We start from the raw sequence: 18,993 nt of genomic DNA, 5'->3' as shown, positions 1-18,993 counted from the left end.
CCAAAGGGGTGAGACCAATGGAGAATCCTAGATGACTGCTCACAGGCTTTTAAGGCCCCAGATGTGTACTCACCAAAGTAGAATGTAGAATGTTTTCTTTATAACTTATGTTATGCCAATTGAGCAAGATGTTCCCTGAGACCATGGTCCCAATAGCCCTCAGCTCAGCAAATTCAGTCCCTCAGGGAGCTTAGTTGTGTCTGTGGAGCTTTCATGACCTTGCCTTGGACAAGTTGTGTGGGCTTCCCCAGTTTGACCTCTGTTTTCCCAGCTTTAATTCATCAGCTGTTCCCTGGACTTCTGCAATTGACTCCTAACTGCTCTCCACACCTCAAGTTTCTTCCCTTGCCTCCCTCTTTAGGCCCCAAATCATCATCCATGCAGCTGTCAGAGTGATCCTCATAAAATGCAGATTTTTGTCAGTCCCGTTTGAAAATCTCCTTAGACTTCCCATCGCCTATAGGATCAAGCTCCTCAGCCTAGTGCATAGGATTCTCTCAAGCTACCTCCTTCCTACTTTTTAGTCCTCATCCTTGGAAGCACTCGGCAGCCTATACTCCATCTCTACTAAACCCTCAGAATGTTCTAGATACCCTGTGTCCTGGCACCCATTGGTGCCTTCCTTCCCACAGACCTCTGCGTCAAAGGCCATTTTCATTCTTGTTTCTCTCTCCTCTAGAATCAGCTCAGCTCAAATATTTCCTCCTCAGGTAGGCCCTCCCTGACCTCTCCAGAGAGCATTAGTTTTTTCCTCCTTATACTCCTATGTCTAGTTGTTATTGTTGTTGTTGTTAGGTGCACAGTGACCTCACATGACAGAGTAGAACTGCCCCATAGGGATTTCCTGACTGGGATCTTTATGGAAGCAGATTGTCAGGTCCTCCTCCAGAAGGCTGCTGGGTAAGTTTGAAGTGCCAAACTTCCAGTTAGCAGCAGAACCACCGTATCACCAGGGCTCCTTTATATGCCATGTTGTTGTTGGCGGTGGTGGTAGTTGCCGTAGAGTCGATTCCAACTCATAGTGATCCCATGTGACAGAACAGAACTGCCATACAGGGTTTTCTAGGCTATAACCTTTATGGAAGCAGATTGCCAGATCTTTCTCTCTCAGAAACACTGGATGGGTTCAAATCGCCAACCTTTCAGTTAGCAGTGGAGCGCTTAACTGTTCCACACTGGGATGCCCATTAAAAAAAAAGTCAAACCAAACCCATTGCCATTGAGTGGATTCCAACTCATGGCAACCCTTTAGGACAAGGATAGAACATCCCCATAGGGTTTCCAAGGAGCACCCAGTGAATTCAAACTGCTGACCTTTTGGTTAGCAGCCAAATGCTTAACCACTGCGCCACCAGGGCTCCAGAACTCCTATAGCACCATGCAAATGCCTCTAGAATGTCGCATATGATTTTGTAAGTATGTGTTTGTGTCTTCCCTACTGTCCTAAAGGCAAATCCTGTATCTTATTCTTTTTTTTTTTTTTTAATCTCTAGTGCCTAGTGCTGCAGCAGACAAATAGTGAATGTTCAATAAATGTCTATGGAATAAAAGATGAAAAGAATCAGGAAGGGCAGCTTGCAGAAATTTAAACTCTGAAGTTCCATGCCAGGTCTTCTGAATCAGACTGTCTGGGGGTAGGGCTCAGGAATCTGCACTTTTAACAAATTCCTGGGGTGACGCTTACGGGCTCTGAAGTCTCAAACTACTGATCAAGGGGAATCCAGTTTTAATACTGGAGAAGTTCTGTTATCTGAGGATGTGACCTGCAGTCAAGAACTTCAGTGGAGTGCATTTCTGTGATAATATAATGACAATATCTGTTATGATCATGATGATTATAATTACAGAAGAAAGGCCTAACGCAAATGTGAAAACTGAGAAACACTAAAGAGACACCAGGCTGCCTGACCTCCTGGACCAGGGACAAAAGCAACAGCTAGAGTCAGTGGATACAGCCTTAGGCTGAGCACTGATTAGCTAGTGGCTTTATGGATGGCAGTGGGTTTTGGGTTGGTTTATCTTAGACAAGTACTTTCCGGCTCTCTAGAGCTCCACCTACCCAGTTAAAGAGTAAGAGGGCCGTGTCAGGGTTCCTTTCAGTTGTAATGTTCTGTGTGAGTGGCTATCTTGAGGCAGGGAAGGCTCACCAGCTGCAGGCAGCAGTCCAGAAGGCTGAGCTTCCAGGCTTGCTATATTACTGGGAGATTTCTATCCTGGCCAAAGATGACTAATAGAAGGCAGCCAAAATAGGGCCAGCCGGACCACTCTGTTATAATGAGATTATGCCAGAGCCATTGTGGTTTATGAAATTAATATGAGAGTGCTAATATATTACTGAGAGCAGCAGAGGCTCCCTCCTGCTAAAGAACGCAAAATGTACCGTGGGTATCTTTCCCGCCCCCTTCACCACAGCCCCACAAAGAGCAGTAACGGAGAGGGACTTCCATCCTGAGGACACTGCGTCCTGCTGAGGGAACCAGGTAACTCATTGGCAGAGGCAAGGTCACCGGGTGAGCTATCACATAGCCCAAGGCTTCCTGTAGGAAGGTGGGGGACCTCACCTCTGCCCCTTTGGGTGGACTGAGCTGGAAGGAAAACAGTCCAGACTGGGCATTGGGTCTTATCATCCTCCAGCAACGAAAACAAACCCATTGCCATAGAGCAGATTCCCACTTATGGCCATGCCATGTGTTACAGAGTAGAACTGAGCTCCATAGGGCTTCTTGCTCAGCTCCACAGGGTGATTTTTGTGGTTTTTTGCTGTAATCCTTATGGAAGCAGATCGCCAGGCCTGTCTTCCGCAGCACCACTGGGTGGATTCAAATCTCCATTTTCATTTTTAGTGGGGCACCTGGCAGATCAGCCCTGCCCAGCCTCTCCAAGATGAGGGAACACATGAGCCTTCGCTGGACTTTGAACTATTGAGGAAAAGGCGGGAGAGACATTCAAACGGGCATCCTGATAAACTTATTACTCACGCACGCTGTTCCAGCCACCGGCTCCCCCCACCCTCTCAAGCCTGCCCCTGGCCCTGCCACCTTTCAAGTTAGACAACTTTAAAGAAAAAAGGAAAAAAAAGGAGAGATTAACGTACTTGATGAAGAAAATTCTCCCACCGCAGTCCACTCCATATGTCCACCGGCCTGGCAAGTCCAGCCAGTCAATCTCATCAGCCATCTCAGTGTCCCCTCAGCCCCTCTTGCTCTCTGCCACCAGGGCGCTGGGCTGGCGGCTGGTGCTTCCAGCCCGGGAACCCCACTTTCGGCCTCCTGCGAGAAGCAGGGATGGGGCGGGGCGCCCTGTGTGGGTCCAGCCCGGCTACCGGCTACCTCCTGGGCGCCTGGCAGTGACTTTGGCCTCTCACTGAAGGCGAGCTGGCCGCGCGCCGGGCAGCAGGGAACAGGCCGGCACTTAACCCTGGCCCAGCCGGGAGCCCCGGGAACGCGCGGCCGCAGAGCCAAGCCTCAGACACCACCTGCCCCTCCTGAGTCTGGGCTCCTCTTCCGACTATCTCCTTAACTTTAATGACAGGCAATTAGTGCAGGTGAGTAATTATGACGCTCCTCTTCCTGGCCTGTTAACGGGAACCGCCGAGGTCTCTGTCCCTGCTCGCGCTGTGCAGCGGGCCAGCCAGGCGGCGCCCACGGAGCCCGGGAGCTGGAGCGGGAGGGTCCCTCCCCGAAGGGAGCAGGTTACTGTGTGTGAGCAAGGGGTGTTGCCCTCTCAGCTCGCAGCGCCCAAGCCTGCACTTAACAGCCGGCCGGGCGAGAGGAGGGCGGAGCCAAGCCGCCGCCTCGGAAGGTAATTCCCAGCCGGGACAATCGCCCCGCAGCCCCGCCGGTCCCCCACGTCCCGGCGCCGGGGACGCAGAGCGCAGGGGAACCAGCTCGACAGCAAGAGCTTTGAATCATGAACCTGAGGGACATGGCCCGCCGCGGAAAGGGAAAAAGGAAGTGGTCAAAACTGGTTCTACTGGGTGGGAGGTTAGTAGAAGGACAAAGGGCAGAAGCCGGGTGGCGTGAGTATGAGTCGCAAGGGGCCCTAAGTCTCCTCCCCACAGGCCAGCTCCTGCCAGGAGGTCAGCCTGATTAGTCAAGCTAGTACTTAAGTTTCTTTCCGAGCACCTCCTCCAAGAAGCCTGCCGTGACTAAGTAGTAGTATCAGTGAGACCTTAGAAACACTCAGAAACCAATAGCCCTTGTCTTTCCCCACTCCTTCCCCCTAACTTGCACCAGAAGAGGGAAAAAGAGAAAGAAAAAGAGAGAGAGAGATGGGAATGTGTTCTGTGTACACCAGACAAGTGGTGAGCATTCAGTACTGACATATCAAAAATGCTGCTGCTGGAGACCGCAGTTGTGCTGTCTCTGGGTCTGTATCAAAGTTGGGGTCCAGTCTGCTTCCTCAGCTTTACTCAGAACCTACCTGTCTCCCCTGGGGCTTGGATTGGGTGCACACTGTTCCAATCCATTTGCCCAAAACAAACAAACCAAACCATTGAGTGGATTCCGACTCATAGCGACCCTTTAGAACGGAGCAGGACTGTCCCACAGGATTTCCAAGAGCAGACTGCCACATCTTCCTCCTGCAAAGCCACTAGTCGGCTCGGTTAGCAGCTGAGCACTTCAGCTGTGCACCACCGGGCCTTCTTTCCATTTGCCAGACTCAAGGAGTAATTAGACATTGGGAGAGACACCTGTCTTTAAAAGAAGCAATATGTTGCATGGCAGTTGGTAAGTCATGCCAACTCCTGTAAGCAATGATCACCAATTCCACCTAGGTAACTCCTGTTCTTCCCTCAGTGTCCACCCATATGTCACCTCCTCCAGGAAGCCATTCCTGACTCTACCCACAGATTTCTATGTCAATCCTTTATGTGTCAGGGTGCCTTATGAATAACCCGATAGTGGTACTTGTCACATTGTAATTCAATCCTTGATTTACTCATCTGTCTCCTTCCTTAGACTGAGTGCTCCTGAGGGTAAGGGCTCTACCTTATTCATCTTTCTAACCGCAGCACTTGCCTGGGCACCCGATCAAATGTTTGATGAATGGCTGATATTGTCATAACTGGGAACAGCTCTGAACTGTAGCAAAAAGCCTGGATTTTAAGACCTTATTTAGGGACATGCCAATTATAACCCAGAGTCTGTGAGGGTGAGGGGGGCTTTCAGGGGAGGGAGGGAACAGCTTTTCCAAGTATCCCAAATGGTCAACCTGGAAGGTGTAATGTGTATACAGCCGACGGGTGGTGACACTAGACTGTGCCTCAGAGAGCTTCTAGTCAGTCTAGTCCTTTTGTTTTAAATATGAGTAACTGAGGACCAGAGAAGTGGAAGAACTGGTCAAGGTCACTGAGCAAGTAGGTGGTAGCAGAAAAGGATCTGCCCACCGATGTCACAGGCCGGAGCTCTTTCCATTACAGCATTCTGCCTCCAACACGGGTAGTGAACTCTGCTGACACATACAGGTTGATCCTGGGTGCCAGCTCTAAGCTGAGTCCATTCTCCAGATGCAGAAGAGGACAGAAACCCACAACACACAACTCTTCTCCCTTCTCGGATCCTACAGATTTCTAACAGTGAAAGTTGCATTTTTCAATAACACAGAGCCGCACCTGAGAAGCACAGATGAGGCTCTAGGTGCCCCTGAGTTCCAGAACTGGGGAAGGTGGGAAGGTTGAGGGAGCAGACTTCTCACCAGCTCCATGCTCCAGCTCCCAGCCTTGTGAAACATCTGGAAGACTCCTCCCTGATAAAGCACACAGCCAAGTGCCCAGGCTCTGTGATATCCAAGGATCTAAAACACCAGAATTGCTGCCAAGATGCCTCAAGGGAAAATACCAGCAACCAGCGCATTCCCAGTCTAACCTGAGCAACCAGTAAGGGCAGCTGCTTGGCTGGATGTGGGTGAAAACAGGGGATGAAATGACATGTCTTTGAAAACATGTATTATGCCACCGTCTTCTTTGAGGAGTAGGGGGCTGCTCTTGATTTCTTCAAGAGATCGTGTGCTTGTTAATCTCTAGTCTTGTCTGGGGTTCCTAGGAATTCTGACCGAGACAAGGAGAGGCCAGTGGCGGTTGGAATTTTGAATTTTTTTTTACTTATTCAAAATAAGAGAAAAAAATTAGGTTTGAAAATACTTTTCTAACTCTGGTGCATGGTTGCTAGTGACTTTTTAAGTCCTCATTCTTGATTATCAATTATGATCAGTATTAATACTTGGGTTAATGATATTTTATCAAAAGAGCTAAAGATAATGCAGAAAGGGAGCAGAAATCTCAAACAGCTGTTGGTGCAACAAATAACCTGGGAGAGCGAAGGAGGGTTGATGTATTGAAAAAGTGTGTGGATAAAATATACCAATAACGTTTAGAAATTATTCTGATTCTCTCACATATTTTTGAGACTGTAGATCAGTCACTTAAATCATACTATCTTCCTGTTTTGGAACCTGTGGTAGGCAAAAAAATACCACCGCCACCCCCGCCAAAGATATCCAGGTCAAATCCCTGGAACCTGCAGAATGTGACCTTATTTGGAAAAGGGTCTTTCGGACATAGTTAAGGACCTTGAGATGAGGGGCTCATCCTGGATTGTCCAGGCGGTCCCTATATCTAATGACAGATATCCTTACAGGAGACACACAGGTAAGACGTGACAGACAGAAGAGCAGGAAGCAAGGTGTCCATAGGCAGTGAATGGAGTGATGTGGCCACAAGTCAAGGCATGCCTGCAGCCACCACGAGCTAAAAGAAGTAAGGAACAGGTTAGTTCCTAGAACCTCCAGAGGAAGTGTGGCCCTGCTGACACCCTGGTTTCAGCCTTCTAGCCTCCAGAACTCTGAGGGAATACATTTCTCCTGTTTTCAGCCAGCCAGTTTGTGGTAATCTGTTAAAGCAGCCACAGAAAACTAATACGTACCTACAAGAAAATCATAACTTAATGAGGACTGAAGTCAGTGTCTATTATTTTTAACTGTCCACTATCCAGTCTCCCTTATTCTATTAATAGCTCCCTGAGTTTCCTTTTGGGATCTACCCTTCGGCCACTCTCAGTGCATGTGGTGGGTAAGCTGACCCCACCCTCACCCAGCTCCATGGAGGGGGGTGGGGAGGGCATGTGACACAGGTCTAGCCAATACGAGTCTCCATGCCACTGGCCATAGTGATTGGTTCAAGAAAGAACACATGACTCAGACCAAACCAATGAGACTCAGTTTTTTAAAAAATCCCAGAATTCCTGGGAAGAAGCCCTTTTTCTTCCCTTGAAGCTAGAAGATGCTGCTGGGGTCCCAGGTGAGGAGAGCCTGCCTGAAAATGAGACCAATGCAGAAGAAAGTGTGCCAGGAGGCGAAGAGAAACTGGGTTCCTTACATCCCATGAGCCCCAGGACCCAGCTAGCCAGAAGAAGCTCTACCCCTGGCATTGCCAGTTGCAGGTACCAATGAACACCTTTCTTTGCTTTAGCCAGTTTGAGCTGGGTTTCTGTCCCTAACATCTGAAAAAGTCCTGACTGATACAACAGTCTCAGCATCTTGTGTACTTGGAAAGCCAATGAGATCATCAAGAGCTGTTCTAGTGACCTGGGCATGCAAACGCTTCTCTTTCAAAAAAACCAACAATTTTACATCAGGGAAGGGTCTTAGTGATCATCTAGTCCAAAGCGCACACTTTCCCCAACGAGGACACTGAAGAACTTAGGAGAAGTACCCGGAGTTGTGGCAATGCCACAGTAGAGCTGGGACCAGAACTCAGGTCTCCTGAAAACCTGATCGGTAGAAAGCTATATTTTGAGACATTTGCTATATCATTAAACATCTTGGCCAAGAGGCACACATCGTTACAAGAGGATCACAACAGATTCCTCCGCTCTGTAAAAGAGTAACCACAACGGTAAGTTTGTATTGAATGCTGTCGTTTAATAGTTATGTCACCTGCAGGCTAGGTTACAAGCCACTGTTGATTTTCTTATAGAAACTAGGGATCAAGGAAGAGGAAGGCAAGGAATAACTCTTCTGGGATTAGCGACATGGTTGTACAAACACGCAGGAGCCTAGAAAAAGTAGTTCCTTAATTACAGTTGTGCTTCTGTCAGGGCTTGAGAGAAGAGGCTTTTGTTATAAAAACTGCTGTACTAATGTTGTGACCAAGAGAGTTACAGAATCCTGAGATTTCCCTGCAGCCAGGTGAACTGAATTACATTTGTTCCACAGATATTTATGAAGTACCATCTGTGGACCAGGAGCTGTTCTAGGTAAAGGGCATACAGGAGTCTCTGCTCTTGTAGGGTTTGCATTTAATAAACATATAGTCTCAGAAGATGATACGTCTATAGAGAAAAACTGAAGAAGTAAAGGGGATAGAAGGACAGCAGGTGCTCCTTTGATATTTTATGTATTTCACACAAGGTGAACAGGAAAAGCCTAACAGAGGAGATGACATTTGAGGGAGTGAGGAAGCAAATCATGTGGACATCATTGGGAAAGCATGTCCCAGGCCAAAGGAATAGCAAGTTCAAAGGCTCTGTGGCAGGGACATTTCTGGTGTGTTCAAGAAGCAACAATAAGGTCAGTATGACTGAATCAGAGTGAAGAAAAGAGAGAATAGTAGGACACAAGGACAGAGGGAGGCCAGATCATCCCAGGCCATTATAAGGAGCTTTGCTTTGATTCCAAATGAGATGGGAAAATATTGGAGGGTTGTGAGTGTAGGTGTGACAGGGTCTTCATGACTTAGCCTCCTTAGAGTATCATTCTGGGTGCTATTGGGAATGGAGTGGAAGCAGACTCAAGTTAGGAGGCTATCGCAATAATACAGGCAAGAAATGATGATGGCTTGGTTTTGGGGTGGTGGGACAGACATTGTGAGAGGTGATTGGACCCTGGGTATATTTTGAAGTGAGGACTGACAGGGTTTGGTGATAGTTTGTAATTGGGCTGTGAAAGGAAGAGAGGAGTCCGGATGACTCTAAGGTATTTGACCTAAGCAACTGGAAGGATAGAGTTGCCGTTGGCTGGGATGGGGGTAGGCTACAGGGAGAGCTGGCATGGCAGGGGAGAGGGGAAAACAAGTTCAATTTTGAGCATGTTAGGTTGGATGTTAGGTTGGAGATGCCAATGAGATGCCCAGTCAGAGTTGTTGAGGAGCCAACTGGATATATAAGACTGAAGCCTGTCTCAGGAGTAGAGACAAATTTGGTATTTTTCCATGGTTACATGGTATTAAAGCCATGATACTGGTTGACATCGCAAAGGAAATGAAGGGAAGGTAGGGAGGAGAAGATGAGGGCCTGAAGATCAAGGACACTCCAACTTTTAGAACTCAAGTTAATGAGAAGGTACACACAAAGGAGACTGAATAACAAGTGGCTAGTAAAGTAGGACAGTCGTTGGGTGGCACAAACAGTTAAGCACTTGGCTACTAACTGAAAGGTTGGCGTTGAATCTACTCATAGGTGCCTTGGAAGAAAGGCGTAGCAATCTACTTCTGAAAAATGTGCCACGGAAAACCCTCTGGAGCACAGCTCTACTCTGACACACATGGGGTCACCATGAGTTGGAACTGACTGGACAGCAACAGGTTTGGTTGTTGGTTTGTGAAGTGGGAGGAGAACAAGAGAGAATAGAGTCCTGGAAGTGAGCCTTGTATGTAGTCCTGTCACTCACAGAGAGAAGGAATGTGCAAATGGTGCTCATGTCCTAGAAGGGTTGAAGTTAGGGTGGGTTCTGTCTGAGCAGGAAGCGGCTAGTACTCCTGTGTGAAAGGGTGGAGAGACAGCTCAGGTTATTTTTAGGTTCATCTGAGAATGGTCCTGAGAAAATGATCATTTTAGCTAATGAACCCTTGCTCACTGGTAGAGAAGTCCGCCTGAAATGTGCTCCCTCTAGCTCCATCTTTCCAAGCTGCCCTATGGTTGCCTCTGCTTCTCCTGGGAATGATGCCAGCCCAAGATGGCTGGCTGACTTTTTCTGCCAGGACTGTCATGGAGCAGAGAGCTAGCACTGGCAGCTCCCCAGAAGGGGAGGGGAGAAATTAAAGTGTCAGTAATCAGCCCAGGGCAAGAGATGTGGGCCAGTGGAGAGTGGGAGAATGGCCCAGTAGTCAACCCACTGATATTTTTTCTTAGTGTTTCTTCTTGACTCTATGGTTTGGGCAGTGCTCCTTCTGTGCTGACTTTAATGTCTGTCCTGGGTTTTTCCTAGAAAATGGCAGCTGGTGCTGACTTTGACGTTTCATGGAACTAACACAGGCCTTCAGTTTAGGTCAATAAACGTATAGAGTGCCATTACACCTCTATTACTATGTAAAAACTGTTCCTGCCTTCCAGCCCACCCACTTCTTCCCCTCTTGTCTCTGCAGCCCACCAACCTGCTGGTCAATCCTCTATAGTCTCCAGAGACCTTGGCTCCTGGTTCAGCATCTTCCCCTCCAGCCCGTATCTCCCTCTCATCCTGGGTGATTTCAGTGCTGATGTGGATGAACTCTCCAATGTCCTACCCTTCTAACTCTTCGATACCCTCAACTCCAGGGATATTCACCTCCACTCAAGTTAAGCCACTCACACCCAAGGCCATACTCTAGATTTTCCCACCACTCATATTTGCTCCAACCCTGAAAATATAAACTCTATTATTCTACTTTCTGACACAGTTTTGGTCCTTCTAACACCCTCATTTCTTTCTTACCTTTATACCTGTTCCTTGTCTTCCTGCAGCTCCCTCAACCTCTCACATTTCCTTCTAATCTATCACCCAAAGCCTTGCTTCACTTGCCGAACCACCCAAACCAAACTTAGGGCCACTCACTGGCCAATATCCTTGTCTGCTTGTCTTCAGCTGTATCCACATTGCAAACTCTGGATTAACCTATCTTTTCGGCTCTTGGGCCTCAGGAAAAAAAAAAAAATCACACGAAACCATTGCAGGGATTAAGTAAGTTGATATCCCTCCAAATTCATACTCTCCAGCCTTCTACGTGCCTCTCACCAGGTCTGCTGTCACTCTCAGCAGCTGGCCTCATCATTATTCCAAGAGAAAATAAAAGGCCATCAGAAAGGAGCAGCCTTAACTGTAGCACCTTCACTTCAGCCTTTCTATCCCAACCATTACAATCTTATCTGTATTTCTACCCATCCGTGATGGTTAGGGTTGTGTGTCAACTTGACTGGGCCATGATTCTCAGTGGTTTGGCAGTTATAATGTAGTTTAGCAGTCCCATAATGATATGATCACCTCCATGATGAGATTCAATATAATGTGATCACCTCCATGATGGGATCTGCTGTGAGCAGTCAATCAACTGAAAGGAAGTTTCCTTGAGGGTGTGGCCTGTGTCCCATGTGGGTACACTTTCTGGCAAGGCTCTTGGCCTTTTGCTTGCTCTGGATCCTGCAACTGGCTCCTGTTCGTCTGACCTCCAGTTCTTGGGACTTGAGCTAGCAGCTTACCTGCCATCTTGCCTGCTGATCCTGGGATTTTTCAGTCTTCGCAGCCTGTGAACCAGAGCCCTGCTAGATTTGACTTGCTGCTTGTGGGTTCACCAGCCCCTGCGCTACGTGAATCAGGAGAAACTTCCAGCCTGACCCGTGGACTTGGGACCTTCCAGCCTCTACAACTGCATGAGCCATTTCCTTAATATAAATCGCTTGGAGCCCTGGTGGCGCACTGGTTAAGAGCTTGGCTACCAATCAAAAGGTAAGCAGTTAGACTCCACTAGCTGCTCCTTGGAAACCCTGTGGAGAAGTTCTGCTATGTCCTATAGGACCACTGTGATTCGGAATAGACTCGATGGCAACGGATTTGGTTTTTGTTTGGTATGTATGTATCTATACACTTTACCAATTTTTTTAGAGAACCCAGCCTAAGACACCATCTATCTCTCTTTCAAGGAACCCTGGTGGTACAGTGGTTACACATTTGGCTGCTAACTGAGAGGTTGTCAGTTTGAACCCACCAGCTGCTCCATGGAAGAAAGATGGTACAGTCTGCTATTATAAAGATTTATGGCCTTGGAAACCATATGGGGCAGTTCTACTCTGCCCTGTAGGGTTGCTATGAGTTGGAATATGACTCTACAGCAATGAGGTTGGTTTCTCTCTCTTTCATCTTATCAAAAGCTAAACGTCCTCCATGTCCAGCACCCATTCCTTGCCAGCTTCTCAGAAATCTTATTTCATCAATTATCTCTTCTCCCTTCTATTTTCAACCTTTCCCTCACTTCTAGTTCTTACCTTCCAGCCTATAACTAAGCTCAAGGTTTCTACCATTAAAAAACAAACAAAAACAGCAAAACCCAACCCCATGCCCTTCACCCTACCCCTTAAATGCCCACAGCTGCCATATCACCCTCTCTCTACTTCCTTTCACTTCACAGCGAGGTCTACGCTTAGGGTATCAAATTCCTTGTCTCCTAGTTACTCACAATCTGGTTTGTGACCCCATAACTCCTTGAAAATGGGTAAAACTATTCTGGCAAAGATAAATACTTATTTCTAGGTTGCTTAATGGAGCCCTGGTGGCACAGTGGTTAAGAGCTACTGCTGCTAACCAAAAAGTCAGCAATTCGGATCACCAGCTGCTCCCTGGAAACCCTATGGGGCAGTTCTACTCTGTCCTATAGGGCCGCTATGTGTCAGAATCAACTCGATGGCAATGGGTTTGGGGTTTTTCTGTTTGTTTGTTTAAGGGGGTAGTGGTAGTTCAGGGGTAGACTTCTCACCTTTCATGCGAAAGATGCAGGTTCAATTCAAGGCCGGCATACCTCCTGAGCAGCCACCACCCATCTGTCAGTGGAGGTTTGCATGTTGCTATGATGCCAAATAGGTTTCAGCAGAGCTTCCACACTAGGATGGACTAGGAAGAGAGGCCTGGTGATCTACTTCCAGCAATCAGCCAGTGAAAGCCTGATGGAGCGCAAGAGTGTGATCCCATTAAGCATGGAGTCACCATGAGTCAGAGGCTAAGTCCATGGCAGCTAACAACTACCCAGATTGCTAAATTCAATTGACACTTTTCAGTTCTCACCTTAGATGACCTCTCTGGTGCATATGACAGCTTGGGCTCTTCCCTCCTCCCAGCTCCTTGCCTCTACTTGTTTTCATGATACCACTCTATGCCCCAGCCATCCTAAACAAAAAAAACCAAACCAAACCCGTTGCTGTTGGGTCAATTTCAACTTGTAACGACCCTATAGGACAGGGCAGAACTGCCCCATAGGGTTTCCAAGGAGTAACTGGTGGATTTGAACTGCCGAACTTTTTTTTTTAATAATTTTTATTGTGCTTTAAGTGAAAGTTTACAAATCAAGTCAGTCTCTCACACAAAAACCCATATACACTTTGCTACACAGTCCCCATTACTCTCCCCCTAATGAGATAGTCTGCTTTCTCCCTCCACTCTCTCTTTTTGTGTCCTTTTTGCCAGCTTCTAACCCCCTCCACCCTCTCATCTCCCCTCCAGGCAGGACATGCCAACATAGTCTCAAGTGTCCACCTGATCCAAGAAGCTCACTCCTCACCAGCATCCCTCTCCAACCCACTGTCCAGTCCAATCCATGTCTGAAGAGTTGGCTTCGGGAATGGTTCCTGTCCTGGGCCAACAGAAGGTCTGGGGGCCATGACCATCGGGGTCCTTCCAGTCTCAGTCAGACCATTAAGTCTGGTCTTATGAGAATTTGGGCTCTGCATCCCACTGCTCTGCTGCTCCCTCAGGGGTTCTCTGTTGCGTTCCCTGTCAGGGCAGTCGTCAGTTGTAGCCGGGCACCATCTAGTTCTTCTGGTCTCAGGATGATGTAGTCTCTGGTTCATGTGGCCCTTTCTGTCTTTTGGGCTCGTAATCACCTTGTGTCCTTGGTGTTCTTCATTCTCCTTTGATCCAGGTGGGTTGAGACCAATCGATGCATCTCAGATGGCTGCTTACTAGTGTTTAAGACCCCAGACAACACTCTTCAAAGTGGGATGCAGAATGTTTTCTTAATAGGTTTTATTATGCCAATTGACTTAGATGTCCCCTGAAACCATGGTACCCAGACCCCTGCCCCTGCTACGCTGGCCTTCGAAGCATTCAGTTTATTCAGGAAACTTCTTTGCTTTTGGTTTAGTCCAATTGTGCTGACCTCCCCTGTACTGTGTACTGTCTTTCCCTTCACCTAAAGTAGTTCTTATCTACTATCTAATTAGTGAATACCCTTCTCCCACCTTCTCTCCCTCCCCCCTCTTGTAACCACAAAACAAGGTTTTCTTCTCAGTTCAAACTGTTTCTCAAGTTCTTATAATAGTGGTCTTATAAATATTTGTCCTTTTGCAACTGACTAATTTCACTCAAAATAATGCCTTCCAGGTTCCTCCATGTTATGAAATGTTTCACAGATTCGTCACTGTTCTTTATCAATGCATAGTATTTCATTGTGTGAATATACCATAATTATTTATCCATTCATCCGTTGATGGGCACCTTGGTTGCTTCCATCTTTTTGCTATTGTAAACAGTGCTGCAATAAACATGGGTGTGCATATATCTGTTTGTGTAAAGGCTCTTATTTCTCTAGGATATATTCCAAGGAGTGGGATTGCTGGATCGTGTGGTAGTTCTATTTCTAGCTTTTTAAGAAAGCGCCAAATCGATTTCCAAAGTGGTTGTACCATTTGACATTCCCACCAGCAGTGTAGAAGTGTTCCAATCTTTCCACAGCCTCTCCAACATTTATTGTTTTGTGTTTTTTGGATTAATGCCAGCCTTGTTGGAGTGAGATGAAATCTCATTGTAGTTTCGATCTGCATTTCTCTAATGGCTAATGATCATGAACATTTCCTCATATATCTGTTAGCTACCTGAATGTCTTCTTTAGTGAAGTGTCTATTCATATCTTTTGCACATTTTTTTAATTGGGTTCCTTGTCTTTTTGTAGTTGAATTTTTCCAGTATTATGTAGATTTTAGAGATCAGGCACTGATCAGAAATATCATAGCTAAAACCTTTTTCCCAGTCTGTAGGTAATCTTTTTACTCTTTTGGTGAAGTCTTTGGATGACCATAAGTGTTTGATTTTTAGGAGCTCCCAGTTATCTAGCTTTTCTTCTATGTTCTTTATAATGTTTTCTATACTGTTTATGCCATGTATTAGGGCTCCTAACGTTGTCCCTATTTTTTCTTCCATGATCTTTATCATTTTAGATTTTATATTTAGGTCTTTGATCCATTTTGAGTTACTTTTTGTGCATGGAGTGAGGTATGGGTCTTGTTTCATTTTTTTCCAGATGGATATCCAGTTATGCCAGCACAATTTCTTAAAAAGACTGTCTTTTCCCCATTTAACTGTTTTGGGGCCTTTGTCAAATATCAGCTGCTCATATGTGGATGGATTTATGTCTGGATTCTCAATTCTGTTCCATTGGTCCATGTATCTGTTGTTGTACCAGTACCAGGCTGTTTTGACTACTGTGGCAGTATAAAAGGTTCTAAAATCAGGTAAAGTAAGGCCTCCTACTTTGTTCTTCTTTTTCAGTAATGCCTTATTTATCCGGGGCCTCTTTCCCTTCCACATGAAATTGGTGATTTGTTTCTCCATCTCATTGAAGAATGTCGTTGGGATTTGGATCGGAATTGCATTAAATGTATAGATCGCTTTTGGTAGAATAGACATTTTTATAATGTTAAGTCTTCCTATCCATGAGCAAGGTATGTTCTTCCACTTACGTAAGTCTCTTTTGGTTTCTTGCAGAAGTGTACTGTAGTTTTCTTTGTATAAGCCTTTTACATCTCTGGTAAGATTTATTCCTAAGTATTTTATCTTCTCGGGGGCTACTGTAAATGGCATTGATTTGGTGATTTCCTCTTCGATGTTCTTTTGTTGGTGTAGAGGAATTCAACTGATTTTTGTATGTTTATCTTGTATCCCGATATTCTGCTGAGCTCTTCTATTAGTTTAAGTAGTTTTCTGGAGGATTCCTTACAGTTTTCTGTGTATAAGATCATGTCATCTGCAAATAGAGATACTTTTACTTCTTCCTTGCCAATGTGGGTGCCCTTTATTTCTTTATGTAGCCTAATTGCTCTGGCTAGGACTTCCAGCACAATGTTGAATAAGAGTGGTGATAAAGGGCAACCTTTTCTGGTTCCCGGGCTCAGTGGGAATGTTTTCAGGCTCTCTTCATTTAGAGTGATGTTGGCTGTTGCCTTTGTATAAATGCCCTTTATTATGTTGAGAAATTTTCCTTCTATTCCTATTTTGCTGAGAGTTTTTATCATGAATGACTGTTGAACTTTGTCAAACGCCTTTTCTGTATCAATTGATAAAATCCTGTGATTCTTGTCTTTTGTTTTATTTATGTGGTGGATTACATAAATTGTTTTTATAATGCTGAACCATCCCTGCATACCTGCTATGAATCCCACTTGGTCATGATGAATTATTTTTTTGATATGTTGTTGAATTCTATTGGCTAGAATTTTGTTGAGGATTTTTGCATCAAAGTTCATGAGGAATATAGGTCTATAATTTTCTTGTGATGTCTTTACCTGGTTTTGGTATCAGGGATATGGTGGCTTCATAGAATGAGTTTGCTAGTATTCCATCCTGTTCTATGCTCTGAAATACCTTTAGTAGTAGTGGTGTTAACTCTTCTCTGAAAGTTTGGTAAAACTCTGCAGTGAAGCCGTCTGGATCAGGGCTTTTTTTGTTGGGAGTTTTTTGATTACCTTTTCAATCTCTTCTTTTGTTATGGGTCTATTTAGTTGTTCTACCTCTGTTTGTGTTAGTTTCTGTAGGTAGTGTGTTTCTAGGGATTCATCCATTTTTTCTAGGTTTCCAAGTTTGTTTGTGTATAGTTTTTCATAGTAATCTGATTCTTTTAATTTCAGTTAGGTCTGTTGTAATATCGCCCATCTCATTTCTTATTCGGATTATTTGCTTCCTCTCCTGTTTTTCTTTTGTCAGTTTAGCCAATGGTTTATCAATTTTGTTGAGTTTTTAAAAAAAACAGCTTTTGGTCTTCTTAATTCTTTCAGTTGTTTTTCTCTTTTCTATTTCATTTAGTTCAGCTCTAATTTTTATTATTTGTTTTCTTCTGGTGCCTGTGGGTTTCTTTTGTTGCTCTCTATTTGTTCAAGTTGTAGGGATAGTTCTTTGATTTTGGCCCTTTCTACTTTTTGGATGTGTGCATTTATTGATATAAATTGGCCTTTGAGCACTGCTTTTGCTGTGTCCCAAAGGTTCTGATAGGAAGTGTTTTCAGTCTCATTGGATTCTCTGAATTTCTTTATTCCATCCTTAATGTCTTCTATAATCTAGTCTTTTTTGAGCAGGGTATTGTTCAGTTTCTATGTGTTTGATCTCTTTTCCCTGCTTTTCCTGTTATTGATTTCCACTTTTATGGCCTTATGGTCCGAGAAGATGCTTTGTGATACTTCAGTGTTTTGGATTCTGCTAAGGCTTGCTTTATGACCTAATATGCGGTCTATTCTAGGCAATGTTCCATGTGCACTAGAAAAGAAAGTATATTTGGTTGCTGTTGGGTGGAGTGTTCTGTATATGTCTACGAGGTCAAGTTGGTTGATTGTGGCATTTAGATCTTCTGTGTCTCTATTGAGCTTCTTTCTGGATGTCCTGTCCTTCACCGAAAGTGGTGTGTTGAAGTCTCCTACTATTACTGTGGAGCTATCTCACTTTTCAATGCTGATAGAGTTTGTTTTATGTATCTTGCAGCCCTGGCACTGGGTGCATAAATATTTAATAAGGTTATATCTTCTTGGTGTATTGTCCCTTTAATCATTATATAGTGTCCTTCCTTATCCTTTCTGATGGATTTAACTTTAAAGTCTATTTTGTCAGAAATTAATATTGCCACTCCTGCTCTTTTTTGATTGTTGTTTGCATGATATATTTTTTTCATCCTTTGAGTTTTAGTTTGTTTGTGTCTCTAAGTCTAAGGTGTGTCTCTCATAGGCAGTATATAGACGGATCTTGTTTTTTAATCCATTCTGCCACTCTGTGTCTTTTTATTGGTGCATTTAGTCCATTTACATTCAGGGTAATTATGGATAGGTATGAATTTAGTGCTATCATTTTGATGTCTTTTTTTGTGTGTGTGTTGACAGCTTCTTTTTCCCACTTGATTTTACGTGCTGAGTAGATTTTCTTTAATATTGTCCTTTTCTCATATTTGTTGTTGTTGATTTTGTTTCTGCTGAGTCTGTATTTTTCCCTTGTATTTTATTTTGATGAGTAGGATAGTTTGTCTCCTTTGTGGTTACCTTATTATCGCCATATCTTCCTCTCCATATGGAAGGTGTATGATTACATTTCTTAGTCCTGCTTTATTATTTTAATGTTGTATTCTTTTATATAATAACATCGCTGTTACCCTGTGTTGGGCTTTTTTTTTTTTTTAATCTTGCTTTTTTTTTTTTTTTATTTCCCTGTCTGGGTTGACTTCTGGTTGCTCTGCCCAGTGTTCTAGTCTTGGGTCTATACCCAATATTATTGATTTTCTAACCAAAGAACTCCCTTTAGTATTTCTTGTAGTTTTGGTTTGGTTTTTATGAATTCCTTCAACTTGTGTTTATCTGGAAATGTCTTAATTTCACCTTCATATTTAACAGAAAGTTTTCCTGGATATATGATTCTTGGCAGGCAATTTTTTTCCTTCAATTTTTTAAATATGTCATCCCATTGCCTTCTTGCCTGCATGGTTTCTGCCAAGTAGTCCGAGCTTATTATTATTGGCTCTCCCTCGTAGGTGACTTTTCTTTTATCCCTCGCTGCTCTTATAACCGTCTCCTTATCTTTGGTTTTGGCAAGCTTGATTATAATATGTCTTGGTGACTTTCTTTTAAGATCTATCTTATGTGGAGTTCGATGAGCATCTTGGATAGATATCTTCTCATCTTTCACAGTATCAGGGAAGTTTTCTGCCAACAGATCCTGAACAATTTTCTCTGTATTTCCTGTTATCCCTCCCTGTTCTGGTACTCCAATCACTTGTAGGTTATTTCTCTT

General features: G+C 44.6%; 1 protein-coding gene across 13 annotated transcripts in view; it reads right to left on the bottom strand.

The window, feature by feature from the left end:
• PLEKHA6 (pleckstrin homology domain containing A6) overlaps positions 1-18,993 on the bottom strand; it is a 200,422-nt gene that overhangs the window by 169,458 nt on the left and 11,971 nt on the right. For 3 of the 13 annotated variants that reach the window (XM_064273335.1, XM_064273343.1, XM_064273338.1), the window contains exon 1: positions 3,095-4,165. The exons of 3 other annotated variants lie outside the window; for them this stretch is intronic. In XM_064273335.1, the coding sequence (XP_064129405.1) occupies positions 3,095-3,177 (83 nt within the window). In that variant the 5' untranslated portion in view covers positions 3,178-4,165. Of the gene's footprint in view, positions 1-3,094; positions 4,172-18,993 lie in introns of those variants that run through there. 7 more of the 13 variants (XM_064273339.1, XM_064273337.1, XM_064273340.1 and 4 more) reach the window with 5 other exon arrangements.

The sequence above is a fragment of the Loxodonta africana genome, chromosome 20 (assembly GCF_030014295.1).
Source record: "Loxodonta africana isolate mLoxAfr1 chromosome 20, mLoxAfr1.hap2, whole genome shotgun sequence".
NCBI classification, from domain to species: Eukaryota; Metazoa; Chordata; class Mammalia; order Proboscidea; family Elephantidae; genus Loxodonta; species Loxodonta africana.
Note: the sequence above shows the minus strand (reverse complement) of the source record. Positions and strands in the feature narration are given on the sequence as shown.